At 43.2% G+C, this 14969-nt stretch overlaps 1 protein-coding gene across 6 annotated transcripts in view; it reads left to right on the forward strand.

The window, feature by feature from the left end:
* Positions 1–3336: 3336 nt before the first annotated feature.
* SLC9A8 (solute carrier family 9 member A8) overlaps positions 3337–14969 on the forward strand; it is a 31861-nt gene continuing 20228 nt past the window's right edge. The window contains exons 1-5 of one of the 6 annotated variants that reach the window (XR_012676268.1): positions 3365–3541; positions 4271–4449; positions 8458–8637; positions 9069–9149; positions 14090–14148. Coding sequence is in view for 5 of the 6 variants with exons in the window: in XM_075166468.1 (XP_075022569.1) it covers positions 3534–3541; positions 4271–4449; positions 8458–8637; positions 9069–9149; positions 14090–14148 (507 nt within the window). In the remaining variant the exon portion in view is untranslated. Of the gene's footprint in view, positions 3542–3583; positions 3952–4270; positions 4450–8457; positions 8638–9068; positions 9150–14089; positions 14149–14969 lie in introns of those variants that run through there. The other 5 variants (XM_075166468.1, XM_075166469.1, XM_075166470.1 and 2 more) reach the window with 5 other exon arrangements.

Raw genomic sequence — 14969 nt, forward strand, 5'->3', positions numbered from 1 at the left:
CCTCTGTTTGTACTGAAGCAACACTCCATACCCCTCTGGTGTTTTGACACAGCACATTTGATCACTTCACAATACTGAAATTGGCCAAGGCTTGGCAAACTCTGAATTTTAATTTTTGCACAAAAAAGGAAGACAGCATTCACAAGGAAATTTCCTGTGTTTCATCAGCTTGAGTGTAACACATTCTGGATCAAGCTTCATTATTTACGGATGAAGTGTTGTTCATAATCTCCACTCCAGAGCATCTCCACTTGAGATCAAAGCTCAAGTGCCTGAGCTTCTGATGTGTTGGAGGCCCACAGTCCCCCCAGTTTCCAAATGGAGTAAGACGTGCACATCACCTCTGGAAATCAGCTTGCACCATCTTGCAAACTGCCATCCTCATTTTTCACTGGTACCAGTGAGCTTTCAGTGCACCACATCACATGTGCCTAAGCTGAAGTCATGCACTCTAAACTGTCCCAAAACTACCGGGATGGAGAGAATGAGTTAAAGCAGATGGGGATTAGCAAACTGCAGATTGTCGGAAATTAGCCAGTGTGGAAAAAAAATTTGGTTATAACTGTAGTAAGACTATCTAAGTAGGTCACCACAAAACCACATCAGAAGATGAGAGCAAAGAAGGAGGTGTGGGTTCAGTCTCACTACAGGAAACCAGATATTCTCCAGCTCTGCCCCGCCTGTGACACAAAGAGAAAAACAGCTGCTGCCCAAATCTCACTGTTTTTTAAAACGCACGCATGTTCATACCTATTTAGGGTCTACAGCACAAGTCTTATGAGGAGCAGCTGAAGGAACTGGGGTTGTTTAGTCTGAAGAAAAGGAGGCTGAGGGGAGACCTCATCGCGCTCTACAACTACCTGAAAGGAGGTTGTAGTGAGGTGGGTGTTGGTCTCTTCTCCCAAGTAACAGCGATAGGACGAGAGGAAACGGTCTCAAGTTGCGCCAAGGGAGGTTTAGATTGGACATTAGGAAAAATTTCTTCACCGAAAGGGTTGTCAAGCATTGGAACAGGCTGCCCAGGGAAGTGGTTGAGTCACCATCCCTGGAGGTATTTAAAATATGTGTAGATGTGGCACTTAGGGACATGGTTTAGTGGTGGATTTGGCAGTGTTAGGTTAATGGTTGGGCTTGATGATCTTAAAGGTCTTTTCCAACCTAAATGATTCTATACGTCTATGATTCCGTTTGAATGGCTTTCACTTTCATGTAAACGGATCACATGAGTGTCAGTGTGTCAGTGCCATGAATCCACAATTTCATTTTGATTAGAGTGCACAGATGATATTCTAAAGGGCCTTCAAACAACCTGAGGTATACAAACCAATATGTCTGTTTGTACAACCCCTTTTTTTTTCCTGAGGAAGTCAAACCAGAAATGAACAGAAACGCATGTGATGCTGTTATACAATTTGTTTCCATACTGCCCGTCATCCCAGCATCTCAAACTTTCACAGACTGCATGGATGTATGTCCATTACTGGCTTTGTAAGCTGGGAGGTGCTAATTAGCCCCATTTTCCAGGTAAGAACTGATATGTGGGAGAGCTTAGAGACCCAAGTCAGAGCAGCAGCCTGTGCCAGAGGAGGACATTTTAAACTTACACCAGATAAGGCTGACAACTCGGCGATATTTTAATTCAAGAGCATTTTGACACAGATTTTGAGGCAGTGGCTTTCTGATTCAGCTTGTTGGTAACTCGATAAATGCTAACTTGGCACTTTATTTTCGCTGTAAGGCTAGGTTCTCAGTCTGTGGTTGAGCAGTGAAAGCCGCCCACAGATCAGTTGTACACTTACCCAGGTCTGCTCAGTGAGCAAGAAGGGGTTAGGGGAGCTGCAGGTTGAACATGTCTTATTTAAAAAGTCAAGATCTATTTCCTGCTTTTAGGCACCACGGAATATTTTGATGTGATCCGTCAGCACACTTTTGCAGTCATTATAGCCAGGTTTCTAGCCCACCCTCTGAAACAATAACCCTGTGCCACCATGACCTCTGTCTCCATTTAAGCACAAGGGGTTACTTATGAGCTTGGGTGATGGGTTGAAAGACAAGGAGCCACCAGGAAATGACAGTTGAGGGACAAGGAGCTGCTGGGTTATGGCAGCTGAGGGACAAGGAGCTGAAGCAGAAAGAGCCACCAGACAATGGCAACTGAAGGACGAGGTGCAAGGCCATGGCGACTGAGGGACATGGCAGCTCTGAGGGACATGATGCCAGGCAGTGATGGCTGAGGGACAAGGAGCCGCTGGGTGATGGCAGCTCTGAGGGACATGCAACCAGGCAGCAATGGCTGAGGGACAAAGAGCCACTGGGCGATGGCGGCTCTGAGGGACATGATGCCAGGCAGCTATGGCTGACTGACAAGGAACCGCTGGGCGATGGCAGCTGAGGGACATGGCGCCAGGCAGCCATGGCTGAGGGACAAGGAGCAGCTGGGTGACGGCAGCTCTGAGGGACATGGCGCCAGGCAGCAATGGCTGAGGGACAAGGAGCCGCTGGGCAATGGCGGCTCTGAGGGACGTGATGCCAGGCAGCGATGGCTGAGGGACAAGGAGCCGCTGGGCGATGGCAGCTCTGAGGGACATGGCGCCAGGCAGCGATGGCTGAGGGACAAGGAGCCGCTGGGTGATGGTGGCTCTGAGGGACGTGATGCCAGGCAGCGATGGCTGAGGGACAAGGAGCTGCTGGGCAATGGCGGCTCTGAGGGACGTGATGCCAGGCAGCGATGGCTGAGGGACAAGGAGCTGCTGGGCGATGGCGGCTCTGAGGGACATGGCGCCAGGCAGCAATGGCTGAGGGACAAGGAACCGCTGGGCGATGGCAGCTGAGGGACATGGCGCCAGGCAGCCATGGCTGAGGGACAAGGAGCAGCTGGGTGACGGCAGCTCTGAGGGACATGGCGCCAGGCAGCAATGGCTGAGGGACAAGGAGCCGCTGGGCAATGGCGGCTCTGAGGGACGTGATGCCAGGCAGCGATGGCTGAGGGACAAGGAGCCGCTGGGCAATGGCGGCTCTGAGGGACATGGCGCCAGGCAGCGATGGCTGAGGGACAAGGAGCCGCTGGGCAATGGCAGCTCTGAGGGACATGGCGCCAGGCAGCGATGGCTGAGGGACAAGGAGCCGCTGGGCGATGGCGGCGAGCCGCCGCGAGGGCAGGGCGCAGGCTGGGGCCCCGCGAGCAGGACACCGCCGCTGGGCAGCGCTGGAAGGGTGACGTCACACCACAGCACCAGGGCATGACGACACGGCGCCGCAAACGCAACCGCAGGACAGCTCGCTTCCCGGCGCGCGCGCAACCGCCCCCGCTCTCACGTGACAACCCCCTCCCCGATCACGCGCCCGCTTGAAGGACGCCGGCGGCAGGCAGCCGCCGTGTACGCATGCGCGCTCTCGCCCCGCGACCCTCTCCGGTCAGACCATAGAGATTGCGGACGCGCCCGCTAGAGTGTCGCCCAGGAGCCCCGGAAGTGGCTGCGTGCGGGGCGGCCCCGCAGGAGCGCGGTGGGAGGTTTAAGCCGGCGGCCGGCAAGATGGCGGAGTGAGTGCGGTGGCGGTCGGGCCGCGGACGGCGGGAGGGGTCGGCCCGCTCCCCCGGGGCCTGCTGGCGGGAAAGCGTCGCCTCCGGAGCAGGGCCTCCCTGCCGTGTGCCCGACGGGGATGCTTTTCCCCTCAGCAGGGGCGGGGGGTGGCAATGTCCCCAGCCCCTCGGTGCCGGCCACTCCGCTCAGCACGGCGCCTGGGGCTGAGGGCTGCGGGGCGGTCCGCCGCGTAGGCTGTGCCTACCCGTGGACTGAGGGCTGCAGCGCAGGCCCCTGGAGGGGGTCCAGGAGCATCCTGCCCACGGGAGGGGGGGCCGGCTGTGAAGCGGCCCTGCGCGGCAGGGAGGGCTGTAGGAGCTGGCAAGTGCAGTCCCGCAGTCCCTGCGGTGCCGTTGGTCTGACACAGCGGGTTTGTTACAGTCGACAGGCTAAGTGGGCTGGTTCATTCTCCCTGTGTCAGGCTTTCACCTGCATCCCCAGCTGCAGTGCAGAATATTTGGTGTCTGCAGTGCATGAAGGAACTCAGAAATGATCAAGTCCATGAATCTGAACTTCCAGTATTTGTCTGTGATCAGAGACCACTTTTAAAAAGCAACCTTAACATGTTGGTCACTAATACAAATTCAGTATGATCTAGTGGTTGTTTCATGTGTGCATGTCTTTAGTAGGCTAAGTCTTTATCATGCTGCTCCCATCCAATGTAATCATGTTTTATATTATCCTGACAGGTCTGCAAATGCCACCCATGAAGTCATCAATGTCACCCTCCACACTACGCTGGCTGCTACTACCAAATTGGTAGTACCTACACCTGCTAAACCTATCCTACCAGTTCAGACTGGAGTCCAAGCACAGCAAGAGGAGCAATCTAGTGGCATGACGATTTTTTTTAGTCTTCTTGTTTTAGGTGAATGATGAACTGAAAGTCTTTTAATCTCTGTTAATCATACTCTGTATCTGAGGACATAGGCCATCTTTCAAAATCATAGTATTTTATTTCTCCTCTGGTTTTCTTCCTATGAAGTGGAATATTGTACAGGCACAGGGATTTAGAAAGTTGGGTATATAACTGCCTGAACCTCCCAAACCTGTGGAAAGCTGAGGACCATTGCAAACCTTTTCACCATGGACTCAAAGTGCGACCAAAGTGTTTAATTGTCTTTGCCTTCTTTATCAAGCACATGGCATGTGTTCATGTATGAAAAAGACACTGTCAGAATACTCCATGGTGCTTGCAGCTGTCTTTGAGGACAGTGTGCTAGATAGTTGTCAGTTTAACTACTTCTAGCACTTCTGGACAGCCCTCAGATATTTTGTTATGTAAGCCAATAGAAGGCAGTCAGATTTACACACACAAGTACTAAAGTTCGGTGTCTATTTTCTGGCTCTCTTTATTTTCTTACATTCCTACAAGAGTGCGATAATAACATGCAGATTGCCATAATTAACATTGTACATATATAGGCATTTTGAATGGCAGATGCATGCCCAACTTTTCTATAAGTCTGGGCTGTTATCTTTCTTTAATAGAATATAGTTATCTCTCACCATCTGCTTAGAGCAATGCTGTAGTCAGAACTGTAACAATAACAAAACTTTCATGGACAGTTAAGGCTTTGTCTGTTTTTCTTTGTGTGTTTGTGTGCTTGGTTCCTCCAAAGCAAGCTACACTGAGAGACTTTTCTGTGACAGATGGGTCACATAGTCTTCTAAGTGGTTATTCTTTCCAGTAGCAAATGGAGAAAATAATAGATACGGAGTTGACAGCAATGCAGAAACTTCTGCAAATCATTTGGATTTAAAAAAAAATAAAATTTTGTCTCCTATAAATAACTATTACTAAGTGCAGCAAAAAGTAGATAGCTTCTGCTTATTTCTAAAGTATCTATTTGTCTTCAAAAGAGGATTAATCTCTTCCCAGAGGTCAGTGGCATATTAGAATTTGAACAGAAGCAAAAGAAAGACCAAAGCAAAATGCAGTAGATCAGAAGACTTCTAAGATTAAAATAAAATTTCTGAATATGTGTATCTCATGGATTTTAAAAGGGCCATTCATGGTAAAATTGTATTCCTAGGACTTAGGAACAGAGCTATGATTTTTTTGGCTGTGTTCCAGCCTATTTATGCCAGTCTGATAGCTTGATGGATCTTAAAAGCATTACCCTCAGGACAGGGGAGTTCCCCGAACAAATTAAAGCCAGTATAAAAGCTTATTGTTCATAGTTATTCCCATTCATAATCTCTGATTTAAGGGTGTAGGAAGGGTGAAAATGAATGTGTTTACAATACTTTTAAATCTGGATGTCGTGAGCTGTAAAATGGTGTTTGAAATGTTATAAACTGGAAGAGACCCAGAAGCAGATCTGTTCGGAGCTGTGTTGTGTCAAACCCAAGCCGTAAATTTAAAGTGCCTGAAGTAGCATGAGTTAGTCTCTGATCCCAGATTTCTATGGCTTATCTGTTCAAACACCACTTCACTTTCGAAGTCATACCTCTATTCTGCCGTGTTCATGTGATCTATGAATTCCCTTCTGTTATGTTACATGCTTTTACTGTGTTCTTCCTTAAGGGGACACAGAAATGTTCTGTTAGCCTGTCCAGAACACTGCTTTTTCCAGCCTCTTGCCTGATTGTTATACTCCTGATACGTGCAAGTGCCTGGAGCAGATGATATGCTGCCAGATACAAACTGAGCAGTCGTACACAAGGAATGGGTGACCAACAGCTAAAGAATATAATAGGCTGCCATAATATTTATGGCGGGGCAGGGTTACTTCTTAGGCTATGGTTGCTTTTTGGTTTATTGCCAAAGCAAAGTAGTCAAAAGCTGATAGAAAGGAGCTGGTGATTAGATCTGCTAAATAGAAAGCTTGCATTGGAGTTTGCGGGAAATCCGTCATGTCCAGATGCCTTTATGGATCTATCCCAAAGAGCGGTATAGAATGCTTTTAACACAGTAATCCTAGATGTCTTTACTGGATGCATGTTTTTCATGTTTAACAGACAGGAAATTGATACGAAACTCAATAATACTGATTGACAGGTGAATAAAAAGTTTGCTTGGGATACGTGATGAAGCTATTTCTCCCATAGTCTGTTTGGCAGTTGGCGGCCAAATGTCTGAGTTGCTTGTTAGTCAGCTTCTGAACTGCTGCAGTTTCTAGTACAGCATTTTAAAGTAAATACCAGTTTGAGTCTGCATTATTGTGCTGTAAACTCAGGTGTTTTGAGAACTGATTGGTCATAAAGATTGGTGGAGTGGAAGTGGGGTAAATATGCGGGGAATGGAGCCATCCCTGCTCATCACTCTGAACCCACAGCTTTGGCCCTGAACAAATTACATGCCAGTAATTGAGCAAATATTACTGTTTTTCATGAGTCCTTGCTCAGTTTGTAAGCCCATCCATCTATTCACGTGCACATCAATGAAATGCTCGCCATGTTGTGTATGAACTGGGTTTATGAGATAACAAGTGGGAGAACGCAGGCATCAGTGTGATAGCCATTCCTTAGCGCCGTATTGGAGAGTAGGACGATGAAAAGTGATATTTGTATTTATGAGGTTTGTAGTTCTTTTTTGTGACACTGTATAGTAAATAGAGATCATGTTGTAGACCCCAGTAGTTCACAGGTGGTGTGATCCAGCAAACCATGGCAGTGCTCAGAACTACTTGTGGACCATTTTGTACCTTTTCAGGCTGTAAATTGAAAATGCTCTTCTGAACCATCTGTGAGTGGCTGTTTGGTTTTTAGTTAACTAGAAGGAGCTGTTAAACCAAATCACTAAGAGCAGTTCCGAGAAGCTAGTTCATTGCCGAGTTCAAAATGTGTGCTGTTGTAGTGTGGCCTGGCACTGTGCTGCCCACACTGAAATAGGGTGAGAGTCACAAACACTTACAAGGCACAGAGTAAGGAGAATGAAGATTCCCGTTACAGTTATGACTAGGTTTGCCAAATACACAATTTAAAACAGTCTCTGCTGTGATTAACAGGCCACAATGTGATTCCAGTGTATAAAATGCTATTGACTTTGCTTGAGCTTCAGTTGCTTTCTGACAAAATGCAAGCAGTAGTACTGCTTATATCCCAGCCCACTGCAGAATGGTTTGTTGGCAAATAAAGCGAAATACATGTATTATAGACATGCAGACCAGATGTTATTTTTTTGTTTGACCCTTTGTTGAGCTAAATTAAAATGGGAGAAGAATTGTGATACTTTCAATGTGGGAAATATTCCAATCAAAATTGTTAGGAATTTAATAATCCAGGATTATTTGATTCTTACAGATAAGTTTCCTGTCTGCGGTAGTTCTAAAAGAATCAAGTGGTGTCTTCCAGCCATATCCACGGATGGTACCCAGATCTGCTATAGATCCTTTGTAATTTGCCTTTACCATTGGCATAGAGGCAGTGATGGGATTTTCATATTACTGTAACCTCTGTTTTTGTTGTGAGACATAGACTTTCTCCCTACTGGGTGAAATACATTACTACAGTACAAAATTGAACTTTTAAAAACAGTAAGTGAATGTTGCATCAGATTTAAATTCTAATTTTTTTTTAAGTTCAAGCCAAATCTGTTTTGTGTTTTTCTACACTGGTCCTTTCTCCTTACTGGTTTAACTTTTAGCAAAGTTATTTAGCAGTAAATGTCTCTTGCTGATTTGGATAAGAATTTGGCTGGTGTTTGTTATGAGAAACAAGACATTTAAACAGTTACCCATTCTGCAACCTCATAGTCCCACTGACTGGGAGTTACAGAGCCAGACTCTTCTGAGGTGCACAAAAGAACAAGAAGCACCAGTCCCAACTTGCACAAGGGAAATATGGATTGGAGAGAAGAAGAAAATTCTTAACCATGAGACTTAAGCACTGGAACTGGGGCTGAGAGAGGTTGTGACTTCTGTGTTTTCAGAGATTTTCAAACTTGACTGGACAAGGCCCTGGGTAATCTTCTTTGATTTGAAGTTAGCCCTGCTTCGAGCAGGAAGTTGGACTAGATGGCCTCGAGAGATCCCTTCCAATGCAATTTTTCTGATTCTGGAATTATCCATTTGGGTAAAGCCAATCTGCTCAGAGGCACTCAGATGTGAAAGTGTGTAGCTTTGACATTTTAATTGAGGCCATGTGTGCATGTGTGTTTTATTTCAAAAATACGAAATGTTTACCAAAAACTTTATTAAAACAGTGTATTCTGTATAACTGACATTTTTTACAGCTACTTCTCAGAGAAGGTTTTCTTGTAAGCTGAATCAGGCTTTAAAAGTAGTAATACTGGTATTTTTAGAATACAAGTCCTAAAATAAGTCCTAAAATTTGCCTTAGTTATTTTCTGTCATTTGTAGATCCATTTTCGTACTTCAGTGAGAATTAGGTTTGAACTAAAATTTGGTTACTTGCATTAGTGGATTTCTACTAAATCATTAGGAGAAGTTTTGCTGCGTGTATTTTAGAAATACTACTTAAAAGTATATTTAATTCTCTCCTAACGCTTCTAAATCTACAATTTTTCTTTTTCATTCACAGCTATCTGCATCATATTGGTGCATTTACTGATAAAATACCGACTTCATTTCTTACCAGAGAGTGTGGCTGTTGTTTCTTTAGGTGAGTAACCATGACATTTTTATACTGAATTTGTGTTAATTCAGGGATTCTCAGTAGTCTGTATTTGAAATAATGCTCTGTTGTGTGTTAACCCTCACTAGAAAGATGCAGCAAACTGGATGCAGTGAAAAAACCAACCAATTCATAGAATTAAATTCGTGGAAGAAATCAAGAAATGAGCACATGTGCAGAGACTGGCCCAGTAAAATGACACATAAAGGCACTATAGGGATGTCATTACTTTGGCAGCTTCCTCTATTTTTGCATCTGCACTGTAGGACAAGATACTGCAGCACTCCCTGGCAGCGACACCCTGGCCTTCCCTTTGAAGTGGTACATGTGTTTGTATTAGTTTCGGTAGAATTATCTCTGTATATGTGATTTTAATCTAGCTGGGGACTGTAATTGTATCCTGAAAACTTGCCTGGACTGCCAGATACTTAACTATCCCTGTAGTACCATGGCAAGAGCTCTTCCTATGACTTGAGCTATAAGAATGCCACCTCTAATGAAGATCAAGTGCTTACTTAATTTGGATTAAATTCGGAGTATTCCTAAGCCTGTAGTTTTATGTTAGGGTAACTTCATTTATTTACGCTGTTGCTCCTGATCTATAAACGTGTAAATGAGGAGGAAATCAGGCTAAATCATTTATTATTTTCTCTACGTACTGTCTAACATAATGTTTAAAGAACCTGGTCTAACTATCTCAGGAACAGTTTTTCAGCTGTCTCTGTAACTTGTTTACAAGAATCTGTGGTATTTTTGCTTCTATTACTAGTGACACTTTCACTGACAGCCATTCTAAAAATACAACATAAAGAGAAAGATGCTTAGCTGTAATTCTAACGTAGCGTGGAGGAGTGTAATACTTGTTGAGCAGGTAGATTTTTTACTTTCTCCTGGGCTTTGCTGGTACCTTCTTCTCTCATATTTCTTAACTGTATTTTCACACAATTTCTCAATGGGAGGAAGTAAGCTTTCTGGTGCTTGTCAGTACCTTATGCTTTCTGGAAAACAAGGATCTTCTTGCATCTTGGGTGCTAGATTGAGAAAATTTTAGAGCTGTTACTTAGCAGGAAGAAAAACATATTTTCCTGCAGGTGTGACTCCCTGAATTTTTAGATAACTGTTTGATGCAGACCACATCACATTACTAGCATAGTAGAACGTATTGAAGCTTAAAGAGGTATTCACTTGCAAGGTCGTATTTGAGTTTCGATATTTCTGTGCAGCTGAAAAACAAATAGACCTGTAACACCTGTCGTTGTGGTGGTATGGATTTTCTGGGTGTTGCGCGCACATTTTTATAGGAGCAGCATCCATTAGACTTTTGTGCGTTTATGCTTCTGTCTACCGTAGTATGACATAGAAAGATCAGAGCTGCTGCAGGTCATCCTGACTGACTTTGTCATCCCCATAGAAAACATGCAGTGTTTGATTCACTATTGACACACACTTCTCTTTCCTTCCCTTCTTACATTATTGCCGTGGACAGGCGAGATGTCTTGTGTCGTATATCTTCCAGTGTCTTGAAAGGTTCCAAAAAGACATTACTATCTCTTCAGTATCGTTCTTCCTTGTACACAAAAATCCAGGTGAAAGGTGTTAATTTGGCTTCTAATCAGGTTAGTTACCATTGTTATTAAATAGCTAATCTAAATTTAAGCATAATCTCCAATTTAAAATGCAGCAGTATATTGATTGCTCTTACTGGTGTAGTTTTGGATTTTCTTTATTATCATTCCTTATATTCTGCCTCCAAGCTGACTACTGGGCAGTGCTGAGCTGAGGCGTTAGGCAAGCTTGCATCACTGCTCCTGCTGAGCTTTGCAGAGAGCAGCAGCGGCGCAGGTGTTCTTCTCTTTCTGTTTCTTGTTCTTGACACCTCAGCAGTCGGACAAGGATTTTAGCTGTGCTGGTGTATTCTGTGCTCCTGTCAGTCCGAAAAAAAGCTCGTTCATGAAACTGGTAAGTTTTTGTGCTGGGGCTGTCACTGCTACTCGAGATGGGTAAGAAGGAGCAGCATTGCATCTCTTGTATTTTCACATAGAGGGCATAGAGGAAACTTGCACAGTTCGGTTTTCAGTGTGAACTACAGCATAGCTGTAGTCTTATCTCCCAAACCAGATGAGATGATACCAGCAAATGCATTTCCACTAAGTCAAGAGAGCGTTATATCCAGTAGCAACCCAGCTAACAGATGTGCTGTGTCACTTAAGCCTTATTTATTTAGTCTATTGACTCAGTCATATTTAAACTACTGTCAGCTCTGTTGACAGGACATGGCATCTGTATAATCATTGGAATTGCCAGCTAATTGCTGGTCAGTGAACCTCTGTTACTGGTAATGATCTGCACAGCTGCAAGAGCACAGCTTGAGTTTCAAGTATCCAGTTTTGCTAGCAGTGCCAGAAGTGAGGTGTGTCCTCTTTTGACTAGTACATTAAGCAAATGTTCTCAGGCAGTTATTGAAGGCTAATAAAAATGGCAGCAGAGAACATAAATACGATTTTCACGACTGTTTTTCCTCCCATTGCCTAAGCTGCTCAGAAGCTTCTGTTTTACAGTTTCCAGGGCATGTTACTCTCCTGGTCGACAGAGAGGGAGTACATTCTCTAAGGCTGGATTTTGAACTCCGTCCTTAAAAGTTATTGGAATTTTCTTGGTTAAAATGGTTGCCAGAAAAGTTTTCCTCTTTGATTTGTTACTGAGTTTTAACATGTTCTCAGGAAAAATAAAGGTTGGTTGTAATAAGAAAATTCCTAGAACATTTTCAAAAGAATGAGGCTTAGATTAACTCTTACAGATTTAGCTTTTCCAGCCCCTTGACAAAACTGACCTACCTGATCTAATAGAGGGAACCAGCGGAACAAAAACTGTGTTCATTAATCTAGTAATAAGAGAAGAGTAGTTTGTAAAGATGTCTGGGACAGATTTTAAAAATCAGTGTCAAAGTTTGATTCTGCTGCTATTAAACCCTCTTGGTTATGCATTATTTTGTGCATCTCTCATGACTTTGCTTAGCATAATCTTAGTTTAGTAGTACTGTTGTGTGTAATATGCAGCTAGAAGTAACTTGTGCTATATAAAGGTGTAAGTTGTATGATTCGGGCTCATCCTTTTCCCTTAACCTCTGCTGTTGCCTTACATTTATATGGTTGTTCATTTAACTTTTGATATCATGAAGGGACCTCGTCTGTCCATGACACTGTTGTTAGGGTCAGCTTGTGATTAGCTCTTCCTCTAAAAAAGAGATTGAGACCAGCCTTTTACTTAAGCCTCTTGACCTCATAGCATAGGGATGCCCAGCTTGTAGCCCACAGGCCATGGTTGGCCTACTCACAGGGGTCCAATTTCACAAAGTCCACTTCAGCAGAAGTGAGTTAAGGGATTCTCTTTTCTTTTAAATCCCCTCTAAATATAGTTTTATGTGAGGGCTCTCAATACTGATTCATAAAATACTGAAAGTTTGTTCAGGAAGTACACTTCCTGAACTCTGTGCCTTCAGCTGTATAGGCTCTGGTTGTTGTGGTTTGTTTTTCCCCCACATAAACTTCTTGTTAAGTGATACAAGCACTGCCTGTACTAGTTGAAGACAATGTTGCTGCTCTGCAAAAATTAGAAATGTTCTAGTACTTGGCTTCTGACACAGATTCCATCCCAGAATGGAAAGCCTGACTGTTAGTACTGAGACCTGTGTTTATATGGCATGTGAGTGGCTGTATCTGCATTCTGTCCTCCTTCAAAGAACAGCAGACCTTTGATGTTCCTTCATTAATGTTTTGCTCTTCCTTTCCATATAAACCATTTAACGGAACAATTATTTCTATCCTCTGGGACCAATGCCTTCACATATTTTTGTATGAAAGAAGGCTTAAGCCTCATGGCTTTGTGTGTATGACACATCCGTCAGGAGTAATCCATGTGATGCTATTTGTAAGACTCTTTTGATAGCTACAGCATGAGAGAATAAAAACAGATGAGTTACAGAAAGCGTATTTTAAGCTTCTCAGCCACTTTTTACCTTTCATTCAGTGTATTTCACTTCCACATCTCAGTGTTTGACTATGAAGTCTCCATTCTGTAAATAATAAAACACAACTATGCAGAAACACAGATCTGGAATCTGACTAAAGACAAATTCCTCATAACTCCTTGAAAGCAATTAATGACAGTTTATGAATTATCTTCATGACTTCCAGAAAAAAATTTGTTAGTTTGGAGTTTTCTGTCTCACCTGTTTGAAGACGTGTAGGAGGAAAGAGCACGATGACCTTTAACCATTGAGTTTGCAGCACCCTTGATAAAATTCTTTTATATTCAAATTAATATTTCTACATGACTTAAAAGATGTGTAATTCATCTGAGAAATAGTTCTGACACTGGCTCCACCCTGATCGGAATTTCTTGCCTACTTCATTGCCAGTAAGTGCTATGATTTCATTGAGACAAAATTCACTTCTGCGGAGAAGATTGATTTCACTTAAGCTGTGTTAACACTGCAAATAGCATTGAAGTGACATGAAGGTTTTTTGCTATCACACAGATATCTAACTCATAACTTCCTGATTCTTTAGCAAGAAAGGTGGGATTTTATTTGAATGCAGCTTAGATGAGAAGCAGTTTTGAGTAGTTAGATGTGTTACCTTTATGAACCAATAAACACAGCACTCTCAATATGCGTGTTCAGTATTTGGATATCCCAAGTGACAATCTTCTGTGTAGGGAAGCTATGTAATTATGTAACGTATTGGAAACTCATATATCGGACCCAAAACCACTTCGTGTTTTTGTGATTTAGGAATGAAAGACTTGCTGCTTTATGTTTTGCCTTGTTTTCACTTTTAAAACTTTGTTGACTGAGAGTCGATAAACAATTAATGGAAACAGTGATGTGTTTTGTGAATATTTCAGGATGTCATCTCATTCTCTCCTAGGTATCCTTATGGGAGCTTTTATAAAAATCATAGAGGCTCAAAAGCTGGCCAACTGGAAGGTATATTTGAAGCAATTAATTTTTAATTGTAGAGCAATCCTTAAATGTTTAAAATAAGACTGTTTGTAATATTAGTTTCTTTAGATGTAATTTCCAAAAACTTATGCACGTTATACTTGATGCCAAAGTTTGGGGTTTTTTTAATAATAATACAACCAATTTGACATCCTGATCCTGCTGAACATTTTCTACACAATATTTTTTTCCCTGAGTAATCCTTTATAAGGTACCAAATCTGTTCCTATTGGTAGAAGAAGGTACAGGGCATCTTTGGGATCAGTTACAGTAAAAAATACAGCAATTCAGTTATTTGTCTTGTATACTTTTTGACTGTATTTAGTTCTCTTCCTCCTTTTGGAGTTAATTTTGTAGGTGTTTTCATTGTCTCAGCATTTTTCACATTAACTGAGACAATGAAAACATGATTTGAGCTTTATTTCCAGCAGAAAATACAGGCAAAGCTTCTGTGCAGAAGATTGTCCTTGCCCTGGTGCCCGGAGCTTTACGGCCTTAGATAGTAGGAAGAAAATGTTAACAGTGATGGCAACCAAATATAGGAACATGTGACCAGAGAGATTGTGGGAATCTGCATCCACAAAGATATTCAAAACTTGGCTGGATAAAGCCGTGAGCAGCTAAGTTGCTCTGAGTTGGCCCTGCTTTAAGCAGGAGCTTGGATCGGACACCTCCAGAGGTCCCCTCCAGCCTGAATTAGTGTGAGATGCTATGAGATCTTATCTGTGCATGTATGGAGTTACAGAGGTTTCCCCAGGGAGGGAGAATCCTGGCAGAAGTGTCTCCAAGAGGTGAAGTCTACAGTG

This window comes from Calonectris borealis, chromosome 17 (genome assembly GCF_964195595.1).
Source record: "Calonectris borealis chromosome 17, bCalBor7.hap1.2, whole genome shotgun sequence".
NCBI classification, from domain to species: Eukaryota; Metazoa; Chordata; class Aves; order Procellariiformes; family Procellariidae; genus Calonectris; species Calonectris borealis.